General features: G+C 62.8%; 4 protein-coding genes across 9 annotated transcripts in view; 3 read left to right on the top strand and 1 right to left on the bottom strand.

The window, feature by feature from the left end:
• Nucleotides 1-619: 619 nt before the first annotated feature.
• DOHH (deoxyhypusine hydroxylase) lies at nt 620-4,268 on the top strand. 2 transcript variants are annotated; one of them, XM_054649984.2, is made up of 5 exons: nt 620-767; nt 1,078-1,406; nt 1,781-1,857; nt 2,028-2,265; nt 3,180-4,268. In XM_054649984.2, the coding sequence occupies exons 2-5, from the start codon at nt 1,133-1,135 to the stop codon at nt 3,494-3,496; spliced, it is 906 nt and encodes a 301-aa protein (XP_054505959.2). In that variant the 5' UTR covers nt 620-767; nt 1,078-1,132; the 3' UTR covers nt 3,497-4,268. The 2 variants fall into 2 exon arrangements, with proteins under 2 accessions (XP_054505959.2, XP_054505960.2); XM_054649985.2 differs by lacking the exon at nt 620-767 and adding an exon at nt 932-949.
• A 1,835-nt stretch (nt 4,269-6,103) lies between these two features.
• Nucleotides 6,104-6,679, top strand: SMIM44 (small integral membrane protein 44). The gene is made up of 2 exons (XM_054649987.2): nt 6,104-6,344; nt 6,465-6,679. The coding sequence occupies exons 1-2, from the start codon at nt 6,104-6,106 to the stop codon at nt 6,677-6,679; spliced, it is 456 nt and encodes a 151-aa protein (XP_054505962.1).
• Nucleotides 6,680-9,319, top strand: SMIM24 (small integral membrane protein 24). Its single transcript, XM_054649986.2, is given in 6 exon segments — nt 6,680-7,936; nt 7,938-7,977; nt 7,980-8,135; nt 8,531-8,648; nt 8,764-8,802; nt 8,918-9,319. Coding segments are annotated over 6 exon segments (468 nt in total). The 5' UTR covers nt 6,680-7,918; the 3' UTR covers nt 9,015-9,319.
• Nucleotides 9,320-12,101: 2,782 nt separating this feature from the next.
• Nucleotides 12,102-19,712, bottom strand: part of NFIC (nuclear factor I C) — a 42,252-nt gene continuing 34,641 nt past the window's right edge. For 3 of the 5 annotated variants that reach the window (XM_054650019.2, XM_054650022.2, XM_054650018.2), the window contains 2 exons: nt 18,219-18,304; nt 12,102-16,034 (listed from right to left, as the gene is read on the bottom strand). In XM_054650019.2, the coding sequence (XP_054505994.1) occupies nt 16,017-16,034; nt 18,219-18,304 (104 nt within the window). In that variant the 3' untranslated portion in view covers nt 12,102-16,016. The remainder of the gene's footprint in view (nt 16,035-18,218; nt 18,305-19,712) is intronic. The other 2 variants (XM_054650021.2, XM_054650023.2) reach the window with 1 other exon arrangement.

The following is a 19,712-nucleotide window of genomic DNA, read 5'->3' as shown; positions in this document are numbered from 1 at the left end:
TATGGGAAGGAGAGGGAAGGAAGAGGTGGAGCAGTGGCTTGCAAGGGCTGACACCAGCCTGGAATTAAACTGCATCCACAAACTCAGGGATGTGCTGCCCTGAGGGCTTGTCCAGCCTAGCATCCCCCAGCCCCTCTCCAGAGGGGTTTTGCTCAGCCTTGCTCACCTGGCCTCTCTCCAGACAGGTTTGCACAGCCTGGAACACCCTGACCCCTCTCTGGAGAGGTTTGCCCAGCCTGGCACCCCTGGTTCTTTCTCCAGTGCGATTTTGCCCAAGCCTGGCATCCCTGACCCCCTCCTGAGGGATTTTGTCGAGTCTCGCACCCCAGGTCCCTCTCAGGGTGGGGTTTGCCTAGCCTGGCACTGCCTGAACCTTCTCTGGCTTTCTCCCAGCCTGGAACACCCCCAGGCCCTCTCAGGGTGGGCCTTGCCCAGCCTGGCACCTCCTGCCCCTCTCCAGAGGAATTCTGCCCTCCTTGGAACACCGTAGCCCCTCTCAGAGTGGACCTTGCCCAGCCTGGCAGCCCCGGCCCCTCTCTGGAGCGGTCTGTGGCTCAGTTCCGCGGCCCCGCCCGGCTCTGCTCTCCGTGACCGGGCCCGGCCATGGCGGGCAGCGCCCCTGCCCCTCCCGCAGCGCCCCCTGGCGGCCGCAGCGCCCTCAGCCGGAGGGGCGGCAGCGCCGCCTCGCGGGCGGCCCCGCCCGTGCGTACTGCGCAGGCGCGGCCGCCGGGCGGTCACGTGGCGGAGCGGCAAGATGGCGGCGCGCGGTGAGTGCGGCGCCGGCACCGCCGGGCCCTCCCCGAATCCCCCAGGATCCCCCGGCCCCGCGGCTCCTCTCGGGCCCCGCTCCCGCTGACTCGGCGGCTCCATCTGGCGCGGTCGCGGCAGGCGGTCTGTGTCCGCCCCGGGTATCCGGTGAAACCGAGTGTCCGAGGACACGCGCTCTGGGGTCAGCCCCGGCCCGGGGTCCGGTTGTCTGGCACAGGCCGGACCGCGGCCCTTCCCGCCCGCCCTGCCCCCGGCCACGGGACCCGCTGGCGGCTGAGGGCGCACCTTGACTCCCTTCCCCGGACGCAGGAGTGTGACCGAGGAGCTTCCCGGAGCCCCGAGCGTGCCCGGAGCCGCCCGCGCCATGGTGACGGAGCAGGAGGTGGAGGCCATCGGCCGCACGCTGGTGGATGCGGCGCAGCCCCTGCCCGCCCGGTTCCGGGCCCTCTTCACTCTGCGGAACCTGGGCGGCCGCGCGGCCGTGGAATGGATCAGCCGCGGCTTTGGGGACGGCTCGGCGCTGCTGAAGCACGAGCTGGCCTATTGCCTGGGCCAGATGCAGGATGAGGCGGCCATCCCGGTGCTCATCCGCGTGCTGGAGGACACGGCCCAGGAGCCCATGGTCAGGCACGAGGCAGGTACGGCAGCAGCTCCTGCGGCTCTGGGGGCAGGGGAGGGGGCTGGCTGGCAAGTGGAGCTTGGGGTGCTTCTCCCACTGTACAGGACAGTTCACGGGGGCCTGATCCAGCTTGGATGTCAAACCCTGAGTCACGGAACACCTCACCTGACAGGACAGGTTGGCCAGGCTCTGCTGTTCCTGCTGGCCAGGCTTCTCCTGTCGTGTTTGTCCTGTTTGGAATTGGTCAGTCTGGCCTGTGCCCACGTTTGCCCCATTTGGGATCGGTCAGTTTGGCCTGTGTCTGTGCTTTAGAACAAGGCAAGGCATTGCTAGAGGACACAGCAGGGTTCTTCTCACACAGACACCCTGATTACATCTTGATCCATCCTTCAGGTGAAGCCCTGGGTGCTATCGGGAACCCCGACGTGCTGGATGTCCTGAAACGCTATTCCCAGGATCCTGTGGTTGAGGTGAGATTCCCGAGGCGTCATTTCCTCTGGGATCAGCACTGCTGGTCTGAGGCAGATCCTGCACAGGCCAGGTGGGTGGGGACATCGCAGTGACATCTGCTGTGTGCTGGGCTTCTCCTGGTGCTGTCCAGTGCTGTTGGGCAGCCAGGGCCGTGTCCCTGTCCCCACAGGTGGCAGAGACATGTCAGCTGGCTGTGAGGAGGCTGGAGTGGCTGCAGAACAACAAGGAGCAGCCAGGCAGGAGCCCGTACCTCTCTGTAGATCCTGCTCCCCCTGCAGAGGAGACAGATGTTGCCAAGCTCCGGGAGATCCTCCTGGATGAGTCCCAGGAGCTGTTTGAGCGCTACCGGGCCATGTTTGCTCTGCGGAACGTGGGGGGCCAGGCTGCTGTGCTGGCGCTGGCAGAAGGTGAGGGCCTGTCCTTGCTGTGGGTCTGTCCAGGCTAATCTGGGATGAGCCTTTCCCAAATCCAGGACTGCCAGAGCTGCTCCTCATGTGTTTGTGTCTAGGGCTGCTGTTCCCTGCTGCATTACAGAGTGCTGGGTGGTCTCTGGTGTTCCAGAGTCCCCTTGCCACCCTCCAGACTCCCTTCCCTGAGGGAGGGAGGGCACTGGCTGTGATCGGGGTCTGGGACCAGTCTGGCCTGGGGTTTTGGGGTCATGCTCTCCTGGCCTGGAAGGTCAGGGGTTTCTGGTATTGGGAGAGGAGAATGTCCCTGAGTGGGAAAGGGGCAGACCACAGCCCAGGAACTGTTTGGACCCAGCCTGAGGCAAGTGAATCAGGCTCTCCTGAGTCAGCCATCTGGGCCTGTTGAGGTCCATAAGATGGGATCTGTCAGCTCCTGCTCTAGCGGCTTGGTCCCGGAGGGCTGGAGTTTGTGGCCATGCTGCCCTGGAACATCATGTGGTGGGGCAGAACCTGGGCAGGCAGGGGGCAGGAGCTCTGCTGGGGGGTAGGTGCTGCCATCAAAGGAGGCACTGGGACAGGGCTGGGATCAGGGAGCAGGGCTGGGATCAGGGAGCAGGGCTGGGATCAGGGAGCAGGGCTGGGATCAGGGAGCAGGGCTGGGATCAGGGAGCAAGTTGGGATCAGGGAGCAGGGTGGGATCAGGGAGCAAGTTGGGATCAGGGAGCAGGATGGGATCAGGGAGCAGGGTGGGATCAGGGAGCAGGGTGGGACACCTCTTCCTGTACATGGGGCTGGGGCAATGACCCTTAGCATCCCCAGCTTTCAGGCGGGGGCTCCATCCAGGCATCCTGGCATGTTTTGGGGCATCCTGGTGAATTTTGGGGCGTCCCAGCTCACTATGCCCCCTCTCGCAGGGCTGCGCTGCGGCAGCGCGCTGTTCCGCCATGAGATCGGCTACGTGCTGGGGCAGCTGCAGGACGAGGCGTGCGTCCCCCAGCTGACAGCAGCCCTGTGCAGCCGCACCGAGAGCCCCATGGTGCGGCACGAGTGCGCCGAGGCGCTGGGCTCCATCGCCCGGCCCTGCTGCCTGCGGGCCCTGCGCGCCTTCGCCGGCGACGAGGAGCGCGTGGTGCGCGAGAGCTGCCAGGTGGCCCTGGACATGTACGAGTACGAGAACGGCGCCCAGTTCCAGTACGCCGACGGGCTCTGCAAGCTGCAGGCCTCCTCCTGAGCCTGGGCTGGGGGCAGTGAGGTGGGTGTGGTGCCTGCCACCCCCTCCTGCTGCCGCCGGCGGATCCGTGCCTTGCAGAGCTGCAGGAGGGACTGGGTTTGCTCTCTGGCACAATTACAACCACCTTTTCCCTCCAAATCCGGGCTGAGCTGCTACTTGCCTCCCCACCGCTCCTCGCCAGCCACTCTTTCCTGGATCTGCCCCTTTTCCCTGCCAGGATCGGCGCTGCCTGCCCGCAGCGTGGCTTGGGGCTTGGACCAGGTGGGCTCTGCTTGGCACGTCAGAGCCTGCTGCGGCTCTGCAGGGCCTGGGCCTGCCCTGGGTTGGTGCTGCCCCGTCGGCAGCTCCATTCTCCGCAGCTGAGCTTTGCTGGGGGCTAGGATGGGCTTTGGGCACCCGCTCTTGTGGGCTGTGGTGTTGGGATGCTTCGAAATTGCTCTCAGTGGTGGTGCCGAGCCAGGGCCCTCCTCGCCCGTGCTGCGGGTTTGGCTTCTCCTGTTGGGACAAGCTGGAGCTGAGCCTGTGGCAGCCTCTGCCCCAGGATGGGGGTTGTTTCATGGCAAAGTTGGGAAGATATGGCTGGGTTTTTTTCTGCAGGGAAAGGTGCTGCCATTAGGGTGGGCAGGGTGAGGCAGAGCCTGCCTGGGCTTTCCCCTGTGTTTAACCAGGGCCAGGAGAGCTGAGGCTGCTGCTGGCACCCAAATCCCTCAGTCAGCCCAGCCTGGGCACTGGGGTTTGGGGTTTGGCAAGGAATAAAGCACTGGCACAGGAAGCTGGAGTGAGTCGAGCTGTGATTTACCTGTGCCCAGGTGTGCAGTGCACCCACTGCCAGGGGTCAGGACCTGGGCAGGAGCCTGGGGGCTGCCAAAGTGGAGTCATAGAACCATTGAGATGGGAAAGGACCTTTAAAATCGAGTCCAGCCATATTGGGAGGAGCAGGGAGTGGGGTCCCTGATGGCATGAGGTGAAACCCCCAGCCCTGGGGAGGAGGATGATCTGTCTGAGGTGCCCTGGTAGGTCCCAGTGCCCTGCAGGGCCTGGCATCATGCTGGGCATACCTTTTCCCTTGTCCAAGGGCTCCCTGTGAGTCACTCCCAGGCTCAATCCTCTTAATCCCTGAAGCCAGCTCAGCATCCCCAGGGCTCTGGTGCTCAGGACCACAGCCAAGGGGCAGCCCTGGCCATGGCCCAGTCTGACCCAGTTCAGGACTCCATGGAAAGGGGAGTCCTGGTCAAGATGTGACCAGTTTTGGTCACCTGTACACACCAAGAGTCAGTGATATGTACCTGAGTGCTGTGGGTAGGGTCACCTGTGTGCGATGTGGAGGGTGAGAGGCTCCAGACTGCACTTCCCCAGCACTGGGGACAAACATCTGATGTTTTCACACTGTTTGGAGTCAGCAGCTGTTACGGGTTGCTTGTCCCCCTTCCCTCACCCTCCTTAGCCCCTGGGTGATGGGCAGGACCCAGCTGGCACTTTGGGCTCAGGGGTGTCCCTGTGTCATATCCATCCCCAGCAGAGTGAGATGGGTGACTTCCCCAAGGCCACGTTATCATTTCCACTGTTCCCTTCCTGGCACATGTGCTCCAGCACCCTGGAGTTTGCCAGGCTGTTTGTCCCCACTTATCACCTCGGCTACCCCCACCTTTGCTCTCCAGCTTTGCCACCGGTGACTCACTCAGACCTTGCAGGGTTGTTTCCCAATCATTCTGTGTCTACGTTTGTCTCTATTCCCCGACACCTTTTAAGACAAAATTGGAACAAAATGCATTTCTGAGGCTGGGATCTGGGCAGGGGTGACCTGGTGCAGCACAGCTGGGAGGTGCTGGACTGGAGCAGGACTCAGCCTTGAGCCTTGACTCGGCACTGAACTCCACCAGCACCTTCAGCCTGTGCTGGAAGCTGCTGGTGGTCTGGCCTAAAACCTGCACCCTCTTGGTGTGGGGGAATTGCTTTTGGGGGAAGCATGGACTCGGCCCCCCTCTGCAGGCTGCTCTGCCCTGGGGAGGTGGCAGTGGGTGCTGGGGTGACACGTGGCAGCCATCTGGGAAGGTGACAGCCTCTTGCCATGGGGTGCTCCCCTGTACAGCAGAGGGGGCCCCGTGGGAGGCACCCCCATCCCCTCTGCCCATGGGCTCCAAGGGTGCTGTGTCCTCTGGGATCTCAGCCATCTGCTCCAGGGATCCGGGGCCTGCTGAGGGATTTAACCCAGCCCAGGGGAGGGAGGAAAGCCCTCGGGCATCCCTCCCCATTCCTGTCTTGGGGAGTTCTCCAGCTGCCCGTGACTCCCCACTCCCAGGGGGTGGGGGTACCAGTGGTGTTCCCAGAGGGGCAGGATTTGGGGACCCTGACCCACATCAGAGCCCACTGGTCACCTCCCATGCTGAGGCAGCCAGGCTGTGCCTGGATTAGCAGGTGCTAAGCTCCTCAGCAGCACAGCTCTGTCGCTGGGTGAGTGGCACTGCCACCAGCTGTAGGGACACCACTGTCCCTGTGAGCTGCCGGCACCGAGGAGCCTTGTGGAGCCTGATGCCACTTCCCCCCCTGCAGTCCCCTGCGTGGCAGAGGCTTCAGTGGCTTGGGGTGGGGCTGCAGGGATAGCTGGCCATGGCCCTGGCAGGGGGTATCCCCCTCCCTGGCACCGGGGGGGCACAGGGGCCACGGCACTTGCTGCAGTCCCCCCCTGAGGAGGACGGGGTGCTGTACGTGGACTACAGGCCCCCTGCCCTGGACAGCATCCACCTGCCCCGCTATGTGCTGTACCTGGTGATGGCAGCAACGCTGGTGCTGGTGGTGGCATATGCCATCGTGGGGCACCTCATCAAGGACCTGGTGCACGACTTTGCTGGTGAGTGCTCCCCACAGCGGGGTCGGGCTTTGGGGTGGGCAGGGGCCAGGGGGATCCCCCACCTGAGGCTGGGCTGCGGCAGGGCTGGTGCTGCTGACAGCTCCCTCTCTGCTCCTGCAGACTGGGCGTTTGGGCCCAAGCCAGAGGAGAAGGCAGAGATGGCTGAGGGCCCCGTGCTGGAGGCAGAGTGGCTGGAGGAGGATGAGGTGCTGGTGGAGCAGAAGGTGGAGGATGAAGGCAGTGGAATCCTGCCTGGCACGGACATCCCACTGCAGCTGCTCGCTCCTCGCAGCTCCGTCTCCTTTGCTGACCCCCCCAAGAAGAGATTCTTCTAGGCTCAGGGGACACCCCTGCTGCCAGCAGGACCCTGCAGCCCTGCCTGACCATTGGGTCACAGCGTGGCCCTGGCTGTAGGGACAGCCCAGCCCTGGCACACAGCCTCCCCCTCCCTCCCAGCCCTAGCACAGCTCTCAGGCTCCTCTTGGCCTGTCACACCAATAAAGTGTGACACCACTTGCCCCAGCCCTGCTCACCCCTTGGCCCAGCACAGCACGGGGGCAGCAGGGCTGGGGCATCCCAACCTTTGCCTGGGGTAACAGCACCCCTTGGCACAGCCATGCCACCCCTGGCCATGGGAACATGGGTGTATAAAGGGGGTGCTTGGGGCTGCAAACCCACGGTGTGGGGGCACAGCTGATGGTGGCAGGGGGCACAGGCACGGGTGCACACAGAAACATGGATACCCCTCTGGATGGGCCAAGTCAGTGTGGGCACACAGGTAGGGACAGCTGGATGGACAGCTGGATGCTGAGGCTGGCTGTGCCCCCACCACCCCCTCAGTGCCTTGGCACTGCCAGAGGTGGCCCCAAACCAGTCTTGGGGGACAAAGCACCCTGAAGCCTCACTTGGGTTCTGTGACCGTGCACTGGGCATGGGGGCTGTTTTATGGACCTGCAGCCTCTGACTAAAACCCAGGCTGAGGCTGGATCCCTGTGCCCCCAGTCTTCTTCTTAACCCCTTGAGGAATTGCCACAGGCAGGGTGGCCCTGCCAAGTCCACCGTCCCTCCCTGGGGTGCTGGTGGCCACCCTCTGCCTGTTTTCCTTGTGCCCTGGTGGGTGGGCACCCTGCCACGGTCTCCTTGAGCTAACCCTGTCAGTGTTTCACTCTTGACAGTATGTGGGCACACACCCCCTGAGGACATGATGGGGTCCCACCTGGGATTGTCTGGGGGCAGCTGGCTCGTGCCCAGGGGAGGGCTGGGGGTGGCCTGGCATTGCCCACCCCTCTGTGCTGCCCTGCCAGCTGGGATAGGGGGAACCAGGCAGGGTGGGCACTCCTCCACCCCATCACCCATCTGTTCTTCCGCCTGTGCCCCCACCCACCCACCCACCCACCTGTCTCTGCCTCCATCCACCTGCTCACCCTGGGGTGGTCCTGAGTCCTGGGCACAGGGACATGCCTGTCCTTTGCCACGGTGCTCCCGGAGGTGGTGGCTGCTGGGTGTGGTGGGGTGACACTGCCTGAGCCAGGGGAGTGGTACCACCTGCCAGGGGTGACAGGAGTCACGTTGCCATGGTGCTTGGTGCCACTTTGTCCTCTTGGGGCCAATAAAGACGCCTGCTGCCTTGGGTGCAGAGTGCAGGCACGATAGCAGCAGGTGACAAAAGCTCACCTCCAGGAGCAGGCTCCAGACGTTCCCCAGCCCTCTGCCCAAAAATGCAGAAGCTCTTGCAGCCCCTGTCGCTCCTGGTCCTGCTTGTCCTCGCTTCCACCGCCCAGGGACAGACTGGTAAGTGCCCCCGTGCCACTCTGTGCCCTTGGGTACCTGGGGAGGTGGCCGGGCCTCCCCCCAGGCATCAGATCAGCCTCTGGGAGACCTTTCCAGTGGGACCAGTCTGTCCCAGTGCTCCAACAGTAACTTTTGGGGGCAGAGCAGAAAGATCTGGAGACACCCACCTGCTGCCCCAGTGCTCCCCACTGCACTGGGGACGGGTGAGCTGTGTCAGGAGTGGCTTCCTTGGTACCCAAGGGACACTGGGGAGGGGGAACAGTGAGTGTCTGCCAGTGTCCCATCCCATGGGGGGGGTCTCATCTCGTGGGGGGGTCCCATCCCCTGGAGGATGGAGCTCCCCTGAAGCTGTCCCCATCCCTGTCTTTTCCCTTGCCTGTCCCCTGGCCATGCAGGCACGGGCCCCAAGGTGCTGCAGCCGTGGCTCATTGGCCTCACGGCCGTCGTCGTCTTCCTCTTCGTTGTCTTCATCGTGCTGCTCATTAACCGGGTCTGGAGTCTCAGGAAGAAGAGGTTGGATTGGTGTGGGGGGGCGGGGGGTGCTGGCCAGGGGAAAACTGCGTGGAAGGTTGCCATGGGCTGGGGCAGGGTTGTCCCCGGGCACCGTTTAGCCTCTCTCCCCTCGCAGGAAGGAGAACGACCATCCGGAGACCCTGGAGACTGACAGGTACCACAGCCCGGGTACCGCGGGGCAGCACCGGGACCCCCCCGCACACCGGGGCCACGGCCCCGGTGCCGGAGCAGTGCCCGGCTGACCGACGTTCCCTCCCTCCCTCCCGCAGGCTGGAGCGCTCCGGCCACGTCAACCCGGCGGCTGAGGACTGGGAAGAGATGAGGGACGACAAGCATGAGAGCAAGCCCGCGGCCACATCCCTCTGAGTGCTCCCGCATCCCTGTGCCCGCTCCGGAGCGCCTCTGACGGGCGCCGCATCCTCACCCCGTCCGCGGGCCGGGGATCCGCGCCGGGTTTCGGCGACAGCCGCGGCCACCGTGGCACCTCCCGCCCGCGGCCGGCCCGGCTGGGACCAAGACCCGGCGCGGATCACCCGCTCGCCGGAGCTGAACGGGAGGGCGGCGGCAGCGGGGCCTCCCCGTGCCCCCGACCTGGGCCGGCGGGGTCCCGGCCCGGGGGCACGAGGAGAGCCCCATCCCCGGATGTGCCCACTAAAGGTTTCCCCAGCCTACTCCGGCGTCAGGCGTGTCGTGTCACCGCGCGGGGAGGGGGCTGTCCCGCAGCCCTGGGTGCCACTCGGGCAGGGAACAATGGCCGGTTCCTCGGCAGGGCGGGGGCCGGTGTCCAGCCCCCATCGCTGCCAGGCCAGCCTGGAGCGAGGGGGGTGGGCACCGAGGGGGACACGGGGGCGTGGGGACAGCCCTGAGGCTGTCCTGAGCACTGCTTGGGGACCGTGGGCACCACGGGGGTGAAGCGCAGCTTCGGCCAACGCCGATCTACGGGTGACGTCAGTGACGTTACACCCCCAGGCGGTGACGTCACGCGCATGAGGTGGTGACGTCCCGTGGCCAAGTGTGAAGCAGAGGAGGCGGCGGCAGCTCCGAGCTCCCACGTGAGCCGCGGCTGCCCCACCCGTGTCCTGTCCCCTGCGGGCTCCCTGCTCCGTCCCCTCCTCTGCCGGGCCAAGGGCGGCCATGGGGGGGTCCCTCCTCTGGGTGCCCCCCGCGGGACAGGGCTCTGCTCTGCCCGGTGCCCCCCGTGCCCTCCTCCCCCACTGGGACACCCGTGTTCCCCCCGCTTGGGCACCGTGCCCCAGTTCCCCCGGGGCAGCGAAGGAAGGGCGGAGGCCAGCTGGAGTTGAAGCATAGCTTGTTTAATTTTTATACATTTTTTTTTTTGTCTTTTTTTTTCGTTTTCATTTTTTAATCTTTTTTTGTGTGTCAGTTTTTTCTTTTTTGTTTTTTTCTTCTTTTTTGTCTCTTTTTTCTCTTTTTTGCATAGGGGAGGGGGGGGAAACAACAACAACAACAAAAAAAAACAACGGGAAAAAAAAAACAAAAACAACAAAACCAAAACAAAAGAAACAAAACAAAAAAGAAAACCAAAAAAAAAACCCCAAAATCCGTATCAGGGTCAGTAAGTGTATGTAGGCAGGAGCGGCGCTATCGGTAATGGCTGCGTACAATGGTATAATCAAATATCGTGAAGCACCAGGGAGGCGAGCGGGGGTCGGGGGGGTCATGCGGGGCCAGGGGGCGCGGGGGGCGCGGGGGGCCCGGCCCCGGCCCGCGGCCCTGGTGCGCTCGCGGTGTGTATCGGCTGCGGCAAAGCGAAAGCGAGAATCCGGCGAACGAGTAAAATATAACTGCGGGGAGGGGGCACCCCCGGCCCCGGGGGAGCGGGGACCCCCCGAAAAGGCGGGCGGGGCAGCCGGCGGCGCGGAGGCACTGCGGCGGGATTTTTGGTTTGGGTAAGAGGCGCGGTCCGGCCGGCTGCCGCCTCGGCGCCTTTTTGGGGCGGTTTCTGTCCTTTTGCCGCTCTTTGCCCAGGGGTGGGATTTCCCCCAACCCCGGCTCCACCTCCCGCCTGCCCCCGGGCATCGCGCGGGGCGCCCAGCGGGGCACGCGGTACCCATGGACCGGGCACCCCTGGGCATCGCCTGGGGCACCCGGAGGGGCATTGGTGGGTACTGCTCGAGGCACCCTGCGGGGCACCCGTGAGCACCACTTGGGGCACCCAGAGAGGCCCCCGTGGGCATCACCTGGAGCACCCAGAGGGGCATCATCTGGAGCACCCATGGGACCCCCACGGGCACCAGATGGGGCACCCACGGTGATACCCACGGGCACCCAGAGAGTCACCATGGGCCTCTCCCGGGGCACCCATCCCAGCCGGTGGTGGGATACCCGGGGGGGGCAGAAAGCAGCAAATTCCAAACTCCGAGTACAAAAAAAAACCAACCAAAACAAAACAAAAACAGAACCAAACAAAAACCAAAATTAAAAAAAAAAAAAAGGAAAAAGCCCAAACTCCACCAAACAAGACATATATATATATATATATATATACATATACATATACATATATATATATGTATGAGATTTTATATATATATATATTCCTTTGCGATTTAAAGTACCTTAACTGTGTGGGGGCCCGCGCTCCCCCCCCGGCCCTGCAGCCCCATATATATATATGTGGAGATATATATATATATATATGTACAGGTTATTTGTTTTATTTATAGGTCACAAGGACTATTTTTAATTAATTTTTTTAAGCCGACGAGCCCGACTAAAAACCCTCTAGGAGAGACTGTAGTGCATGAAACCCCCGCGGTGATTGTCGAGCGGAGCCCCCTCGTATCCCCATCCTGCGGGGGCCCCCCCAGAGCTTCCCCAGGGATGGGGTGTTCTCCACCCCGGCTTTGCGCTCACCCGACCATCGAGGCCGCCAGAAGATAAAAAAAAAAGAAGGGAGAATGATTAAAAAAATAGAAATAATAAAAATGAGTGGTGCCCCCCTCCCCCGCGGAGGGACCGGGGGTGTTGCATATTCCCTTTGGGCAGAGCCGGGGGCGCGGCCCCGGGGGTGTCGGGGGAGCAGTGCAAAGACCCCGGGGGCACGGGGGGCTCCCCGGCCCCGCAAGGGGAAACCCCGGCACGCCCCCCCCAGTGCCGCCCTACGGGCTGGGGGGCGTCGAGTTGATTCTTTTTTGCCTTTTTAAATTTGGTTTTAAGGTGCTTTTCTTGCCGAGGGCGGGTTTTGGGGGGCTGCGGCCGCAGCCCGGCCGGACTTGCAGCCGGCCCGGGGGGTGGGGAGGCAGCAAAGAGGGGGCAGGGGCGGCCCCGGCGGGGTCCCCGCGGGGACCGGGGGCTCCGGGGCTTCCTCGGGGCGGGGGGCCCAGGCCCGAGGGGCGCCAGCGCCCCTCGCCTCCCCGGGGCTGGCCGGAGGGGCTGCCCCGGTGCCCCCGCTCCCTCCCTCCGCTGTCACTGTCACCGTTTAAAAATGTGTTTGTTTTTTTTTTTTAATATTTTTTGCTTTGAGCTGAGCCTTTTCCAGCTTTAACCCCCCCTTCTTTTTTTTTTTTTTTTGTTGTTTTTCTATTAAAAAACCCTCTCTCTCTTTTTTATAATTTTGTCTTCTTTTCCCCCTCTTTTTTTTTTTTAATTCTTATATTTCATTCCTCCGCCCCCACCCCCCCGCCCTAGCTGGACGCCGCCCCCACTCCCTCCTTGCATTGTCCTTGCAGAAATCAATACTGCACCTTGCATAAAGAAGCGTCTCCCAAGGCTCCCCCCAAGGGTCTGGGACCCTCAAACCAGCCTCAACTGTGGGCGAAACCCGGCGGGACGCGACCACCCCGTCACCCCCTTCTAATACTTTTGGACACCAAAAAAAAAACCAAAAGAAAAAAAAAAGAACAAAACCAAAACAAACAAACAAAAATTAAAAACTGTTGACGACGACGTTTCTTCATGCCCGAGCAGCAGCGATGCCGGTGCCACCCACCCACCGGTGTCACAACCCGCGTCACTTCTCAGCCCCAGGGAGCTCGGGGGTCTCCAGCCGGCGGAACGCTGGGGTTTTAAGGCAAATTCAGGGTTTTTAGGAGGTGTCGGGCCCCTGCTCGGCAGCGGGCACAGCAGGGACAGGCGGCAAGAAGGCACCTCCTGCCGCTCCCTGCCGCGCCAGCCGCACCCCGGGGATGAACCGCTGGGGTGGAGGTGGGGGGAGGCTGCGACCCCCCTGTCCCCAGCCCGGGGGGGCTCAGCTACATTCACACGGTTCCATTCCTGTCACGAGAGCAGCCGGGCTCAGCCCTCCTGGCCCTGCGCCCCGCTGAAAACCAATGAAAAACTGGGGGTGCCCTAAGGGGGAGCGGGGGGAGCCGTGCCCGGCCCGGATCAGCCCCGCGGGTCCCGCCCCGGTCCGCCCGCACGGAGCCCCGCGCACCCCGCTCGGCCCTGCCCCGCCCGGACACCGCGTCCCCCCCGAGGGGCTCCCTGCCGCCTCCCGCCTCGCTGCCTTTGGTTGCTGGAAGCAGAAAAAACAAATCAAAACCCCCCAAAAGGGAAGGAAAACAAAGAAAAGAGAGGCAAAGCAAAGGGGTGGCCGCCCCCCCGGCCGGCCCCCCCACAGCTATTGCATATTCCGGTGTGTTGGCGCAGAGGATGCATCGGTATTACCAACTGGAAGACGTTTCTGAGGGGGAAAATCGGTTAAAAAAGAAGAAGAATAGAGAGAAAAAGGGACTTTTCCGGCCGAGAAGAAGCCATGCAGGAGGCGAGGGGGGGGCAGCGGCCCCCGGCCCCCCCGGCCCCCCGGGAGCCCCGGGCATGCAGCGACTCCCTCGCACTGATATCGGGTCCAGTAATACTTAGGCTTCGAAGGCAAGGCACATCATGTGGTATAAAATTTCGTGCAAATTAGGAAAACATGGATTTTTTTTCTTGTGTGGTTTTTTTTTTTTTTTACGGCTGTTTTTTTTTTCTTTTATACAGATTTTTTTTGTTGTTTTTTTCCTCTTTTTTTTTTCTCTTTTGCTGAAGGGGAAGGTAGAGCCGGTTAATAAGAGTCTGCCATGCACAGCATCAGCCAGCCGCGGCTGGGTTGAGCCAGGTCACCAGATCCTGTTAAAGCACCATGCAGTTTATTTGTCTTTTTTTTTTTTTTTTGTCTTTTTGTCTTTTTTTATGTGTTTCTTTTCTCAGATCTTTAAAAAAAAACAGGTTTCCCTCTCCGCCAAGCGCTTTTTTTTTGTTGTTTTTTCTTTTCTTTTTTTTTTTCTTTTTTTTCTTTTTTTTTTTGGTGGGTTTTCTCCTTTTCTTGTCCTTTTTTATTATTTTTCTGTCTCCCGGGATTTCCTGCGTCAGCCCTTTCCCCGGTGTCTCGTTGTGCCGTCCCGGGGGGTGGGAAGCGGGGGGAAGCGGGGGGGAAGCGGGGGCCACTGGGATGGGGGATGCGATGCCGCTGGTCCTCCTCGGGGCAGCTCTGGGTGCCAGGGGACGGGGCCAGGCGGGTGGCGACGGTGGCCTCGGTGACATCCCCTGGAGCTCCTGGACCTCCACGGTGGCTTCTTTCCATCAGCACCTTCGGGTGTCCCCTGGGCCGGAGATCCTTTGGGGATCAGTCTCCTCATCTCGCGGGGGACAACGGGCACCTTCGTCCTCTTCCTCCTCCTCGCCTCGGCCGTCGCGGGGGTCCCTCTGCTCTAAGGCACTGCCACTGCGTCCCCTTCCCGGCCACGCTGTCACTGCACGGGACGGGGGCGGCCGAGCGCTCCCTCCCGCACTGCCCCGGCCGGGGGCTCCTCCGGGACCCCTCCCCGCCGCAGTTCAGGCACTTGACGCGGGGCCGGGGGCTCCGGGGGGCTCCGGGGGGCTCCGGGGGGTTGGCTCTGCCCTCGCCGTCGCTCGGGCTTCTTTGCTCCATCCTTTTGTATTAAAAATAAAAGCAAAAAAAAAAAAAAAGCCAAACCCAAAAAAAAAAACAAAACCACCAAACCCAAAAACGCCAAACCAGCCGTCCCGGCAAGCCGGTGCCGGGGACTCCACCTCCTCCTCCTCTTCCTCTTCCCCTTTTTTTGTGATTTTGTTTTCTTTTCTCTTCTTCTTTTTCCTTTTTTTTTTTTTTTTTGATGATTCCCTCTTAAAAGTGCATTTCCTACAAAATGTGCAACACGAGCGCACCCTGCCTCCCCCCGGTACCTGTCCACAGGAATGCATAGCTCAAACACACGGACGCACGCCCCCCCTCCCCAGCCCCGCGGAACCCTCGGGCGCGGGGACACGGCTGGGGACACAGGGACACGGCTGGGGACACAACGGGGCCCGGGCCGGTGCAGGCTTGGGGGAGGAAGGCGACCAGGGAGAGATGGTGACCGGTGCCTCGGCGCGACGGTGGCCGCCGGGCTGCGACAATCCCCGTGCCGCGTCCCCGCTGGCACCCGGGTGCCACCGCCGCTGGGACGCGTGGGGCCGGGGTGGGAGCGTCCCGACACCGTGTCCGAGCGGGAACCGAGGTGCCACCGCCGCCGCGACCATCTCTGGCCGTGCCCATGCACCCTCTGTGGTCACAAGCCCCCTCCTCCTGTGCCACCCGCTCGATCCACTGTGCCACCGCACAACCGTCACCGCAGCGCGATGTCACCCCAGCGCGATGTCACCGTCCCCGGGGCGCTCGCACAGCACCGAGCGCCACCCGCCGACCGGGCGCCCCCCCCTCCCCCGCGGGGCTGCGGCAGCGGGAGGGGCTCCCGGGAGGGGTTCCCAGGAGGGGCTCCCCGGGAGGGGTTCCCGGGAGGGGTTCCCGAGAGGGGCTCCCGGGAGGGGTTCCCGGGAGGGGTTCCCGGGAGGGGTTCCCCGCCCCAGCCCCGCGAACCCCCGACAGTCTGGGGCCGGGGGGTCGGCGGGGGAGGTTTTGATCTTTTTTACTCACATAGAGGCAAGAACGAGAGAGTCAAAGCCGTTTGCATATTCGGCGAGCGGCCGGCGGGGCCGGGAGGCGGTGCTGGCACCGCTCGTGTCAGGTCCCAGCGCGGCGCCGGCCCACGGGGTAAATAATAGTGTTTTTTCTTTCTTCTTTTTTTTTTGTCTTTTTTTCCTGTTTCTTTGTTTTCTGGCGCATCGCCGAGGTGGGGGGAAAGGTCCTCCTGGGATGGGTTGTTGGTTTGTTTGTTTTTTGTTTGTGGGGTTTTGTTTTTTGTTTTTTCCATTTTTCAACAGTTTGACCCTTTTCCTTCTTCCTTTCCCTTGCTCTTTCCTTCGGGTGTGGGTTTTGCTTGTCGTCGTTGTCGTCGTCGTCGTCGTGAGGCCGCACTCTCCGTCGTCACCGCAAGGCTGGGCCTGGTGCTCGGGGACGGGGATGTTCCTCTGGGGGTGCCTAAAGCAGAGGAGAAGGGAGGCGAAGGGGCGGCACGGCGGCGGTTATCCCAGGTACCAGGACTGCGGGAGAGAGGAGAGAGGCCGGCGTTAGTGCTCTGCCCCCGCAGCTGCCCCGTCCTCCCGCCGGTCCCCAGAGCCCGACACAGCTGTCCCTGCGCTGTCCCTGCGCTGTCCCTGCGCTGTCCCTGCGCTGTCCCTGCTCGGCGCACGGGGCTCGGTCCCCACTCCTGCGCTGAGTTTGTCCGTCCTCTGCACCGCGGCCACCCGCGTTCCCCTGGGGCCGGTCCCTCCGCACCTTCACGGCAAAGGGAGGCTCTCCCGCAGGGCCGCCTGGGGACAGGTAGGGGGGTGGCACGGCTGGGGACCCCGCGAGGTGGCCCCCTGCCACCCTCCCATTGTTTCCCCCCCAGCCCCAAGTTCAAGTTCATTCCCGATTACCTCATGTCTGGTTTCCGTTGGAAACGAGACAGCTCGGGGCCGCTGCTTCCCTTAACCCTTCCAGGCCCCACCACACATGACCAGAGCGTGGCAGGTCTCAGCTGCCCCTCCTGGGACACCAACTCCTACCCCCGTGCCTCAGTTTCCCCAGGCAGAGCATCCTCGAGCCCTGGGGAGCCTCCCTGAGCATGACTAGGGACACCCATTCACAGGGACCCTGGGGGTCCTGGGACTGCGAGGGGCTCTGACCCCTATCTCTGGACAGGGACTCTGGCCCCATGCTCCTCCAAGGCTCTCCTGGTGCTGCCCCAGGTCTCCTCTTTAGGGACCCAAGGCCATTGGAGTGCTGCCCACCCCATGTGCAGGGAAACTGAGGCAGGTTGGGGGGTGTGATCAGAGCCGGGTCCCCCGTGTTTTTCCTCTGGAACGGCACAGCACCCTCGGGTGTCCCAGCTCATGGTTCCCAAATCTCACAGCCTGGCACAGCACAGCACCCCCAGGTACCCTGTGTCACTGCTCACAGCCCCCAGGTGCCCACCCGGCACAGCACAGCACCCTGAGTACCCCCCCCCCCCCCCCCCCAGCCAGGGCAGCACCCCAGGGTGCCCCAACACGGCACTGTCCACACCCCATCCCTCTGTCCTGTCACCTGTGTCACCTGCCAGGCAGGACTGCAGCTGCCCCTGCAGGGAATGCTGAGGCCAGACCACTCGTGTCACAAGTGAGGCCAGGAGCTGCCACCGCTGTCCTGGCACCATGGCACTGCCTGCAGCACCAGTGCCAGCTCCAGAATCCAGGACTAATGGAAAGCCCCTGGAAAGGCACACACGACCTCCTGCTGCAGCTGGAGTGGCCATGGGCACAGCTGAGCGAGAGCAGTGCCCGTGCCCACACTGAGAGGGACCCACGGCCCTGGTGCTACTCCTTTGGGGATGTCCTGGGCACCTAGGCAGGGTGGTGCCAGGGGGTGCCAGGCAGGACGCAGCCAGAGCACAGCAGTGACCTCCATGATGGATGACTCGTGGTGGCCCTGAGCCACCAGCAGTGCCTAAAGCCCTGGCACTGGGTGCCCGTAGCGAGGATGTCACGGCAGCAATGCCCATGGGCTGCAGCAGTGATGCCAAGGCAGTGATGCTCACAGCAGCAAAGCTGGCAGTGACAGTGCCAGAGCTGCAGTGCCATGGTGGTGATGCCGATGGTGGCACATGGAAATAACCCCACAATGGTGACGTACACAGCAGTGGTACCCAAAGTGGCATTGCCACAGTAGCAACACCCATGGCAGTGATGCCATGGTGGGGACGCCCACAACAGCAATGTCTGCAGTGGCCAGGCCAGTGGTGGCAATGCCCACAGTGCTGATGCCACTGCTGTGGTGATTCTCCTTGTGACATGGTGGCAAGGCCACAGCAGCGATGGCCACAGAGGTTACATCCACAATGTCCCACAGCAGTGATGCCACAGTGGCGATACCCACGGTAGTGCCCACAGCAGCAATGCCCACAGGAGCAATAAACATGGCAGCAATGCCACGGCGGTGATGCTGTGGTGGCAAGGCCCATGGCAGTGATGCCATGGTGGCAATGCCCTCAGCAGCGATGCCAGGGCAGCGATGCCATGGCAGCGATGCCACGGCACCATGGCATGATGCCAGGGGCACCATGGCCAGGAAGCCCACATCAGCAATGTCACATCAGCGACAGCCACAATGGCAATGCCAGCACTGGCCATGCCCACGGTGATGCCATGGCGAGGGTGCCCGGGGCGAGGGCAGGAGGGTCCCCCCAGCAGCATCCCCGCTCTCACCTGTGCCTGATAGATACTCCCAGGATCCCTTGGTCCTAATCCCACGAAGGAACGGTTCGCAGGGGGCGTGCCTGGTGCAGAGTAGGCTGGGGAACAAACGAGAGCTCATTAACGGGGCTGTGGGTGGCACTGCCATTGTCCCCCCAGGGGCCAGGCCCGGCCCTCTCCCTGGCACTGTTGGGACGGAGCTCCCTGGCACCCGGTGCTGGCGACCAGGCGACGTCCCTGGCTGTGACCTGCTGGCAGGCGAATGGACCCAGGGGTGCTGCACCCAGGGGTGCTGTGCTCGGACGGTGCCACCCTGAGGCTGGAGGGGCGAGGTGCCCCGGGATGCAGGCGCAGATGGTGCCCCTGGCTGTGTCCACGCTGTGGCTCCCAGACCTGAGCTGCCACGGGGGGAACAATGGCAGTCTCCAGTTCCACTTGGCCGTGTCACCCTGCTGCCACCTCATCCCTCAGCTGGGGATCCCTCAGCAGTGGGACCTCCAGCCCAGCTGAGCCTCTGGGTTCAGACCTGCTGGAAGCAGAGTGCTGCCAAGGGGAATGGGGGATTTGGAGCCAGCTGCACCCCCTGGGCACAGCCAGTGTCCTCCTACCGCATCCTGCCCTGAGCCTGCAGGAACTTGCACTCCTCTGTCCCTCCCCAAGGCTGTGACCCCATTATCAGCCAGGCCATCCCATGCTGTCCCCTCCAGATTGTCCAGGCTTTGGCTTCTCCATGCCATGGGATCTCCACCCCTGCTGACCAGCTGCTGGCAATCAGCCATGGCCCATTACCCAGGGACAACGGCTCCATCAGGCAGGGCTTGACTGTGTGGGGACACAGCAGCCACTTGGGGTACCATGTCCCATGGGTACAGCAGGATGGGAACAGGAACACCCCCCTCACAGAGTGTGGCGACGGCACAGTGTCCCATCACTGCAGCACACACCCCCGTGCCAGGCTGGGGTGACACCAACTCCCCTCTGGCTGCTGGGCCCAGCACCCAAAACCCTCCTGGCCAAGGCACTTATGGCCCCTGAGGTGGAGGGGAGGCCAAGGAATTTGTCAGCCACCATGCTAACAAACCCCCAGGTGCCACCTGCGAAGCGCTCTGGGGGACCCACACACAGTCCCTGCTCTGGTGTCACCTCACATCCCCAGCAAGACCAGAATCCCCGGCGCCAAGGACCCCCATGGCAGCAAGAGTACAAGAGCCCACACAACACAGCAGGCACACTGTCCCTAGTCCCAGTGCCACCCGCGTGCCAGCTGCTCCCCGTTCCCGGCAGCACAGCCACCACCATGGTGGGATAAACAGACACGGAGAGACCATGGCCTCCCCCACAGCACTGCCCACACCGAGGGTCTGGGCAGGACACTGCTTTGGAGAGCCCTGCCACGGCTCCACTCATGCTCAGAGGGACAAGGGGCTCGAGCTGGTCCCTGGGACCAGCACACAACCCCTCGGCTCAGCGGCCACAGCGGCCACCGGCCCAAACCCTGTCCGCTCC

The sequence above is a fragment of the Agelaius phoeniceus genome, chromosome 29, assembly GCF_051311805.1.
Source record: "Agelaius phoeniceus isolate bAgePho1 chromosome 29, bAgePho1.hap1, whole genome shotgun sequence".
Classification (NCBI taxonomy): Eukaryota; Metazoa; Chordata; class Aves; order Passeriformes; family Icteridae; genus Agelaius; species Agelaius phoeniceus.
This window is presented reverse-complemented; position numbering and strand designations above follow the sequence as displayed.

Excerpts from the sequence above, each read along its gene's own strand:
- DOHH (XM_054649984.2), top strand. The coding sequence starts at position 1,133 with ATGGTGACGGAGCAGGAGGTGGAGGCCATCGGCCGCACGCTGGTGGAT. Across the intron at positions 1,407-1,780 it reads CATGGTCAGGCACGAGGCAG|GTGAAGCCCTGGGTGCTATC; the intron begins GTACGGCAGCAG and ends TCCATCCTTCAG. Across the intron at positions 1,858-2,027 it reads CCCAGGATCCTGTGGTTGAG|GTGGCAGAGACATGTCAGCT; the intron begins GTGAGATTCCCG and ends CTGTCCCCACAG.
- SMIM44 (XM_054649987.2), top strand. The coding sequence starts at position 6,104 with ATGGCCCTGGCAGGGGGTATCCCCCTCCCTGGCACCGGGGGGGCACAG. Across the intron at positions 6,345-6,464 it reads CCTGGTGCACGACTTTGCTG|ACTGGGCGTTTGGGCCCAAG; the intron begins GTGAGTGCTCCC and ends CTGCTCCTGCAG.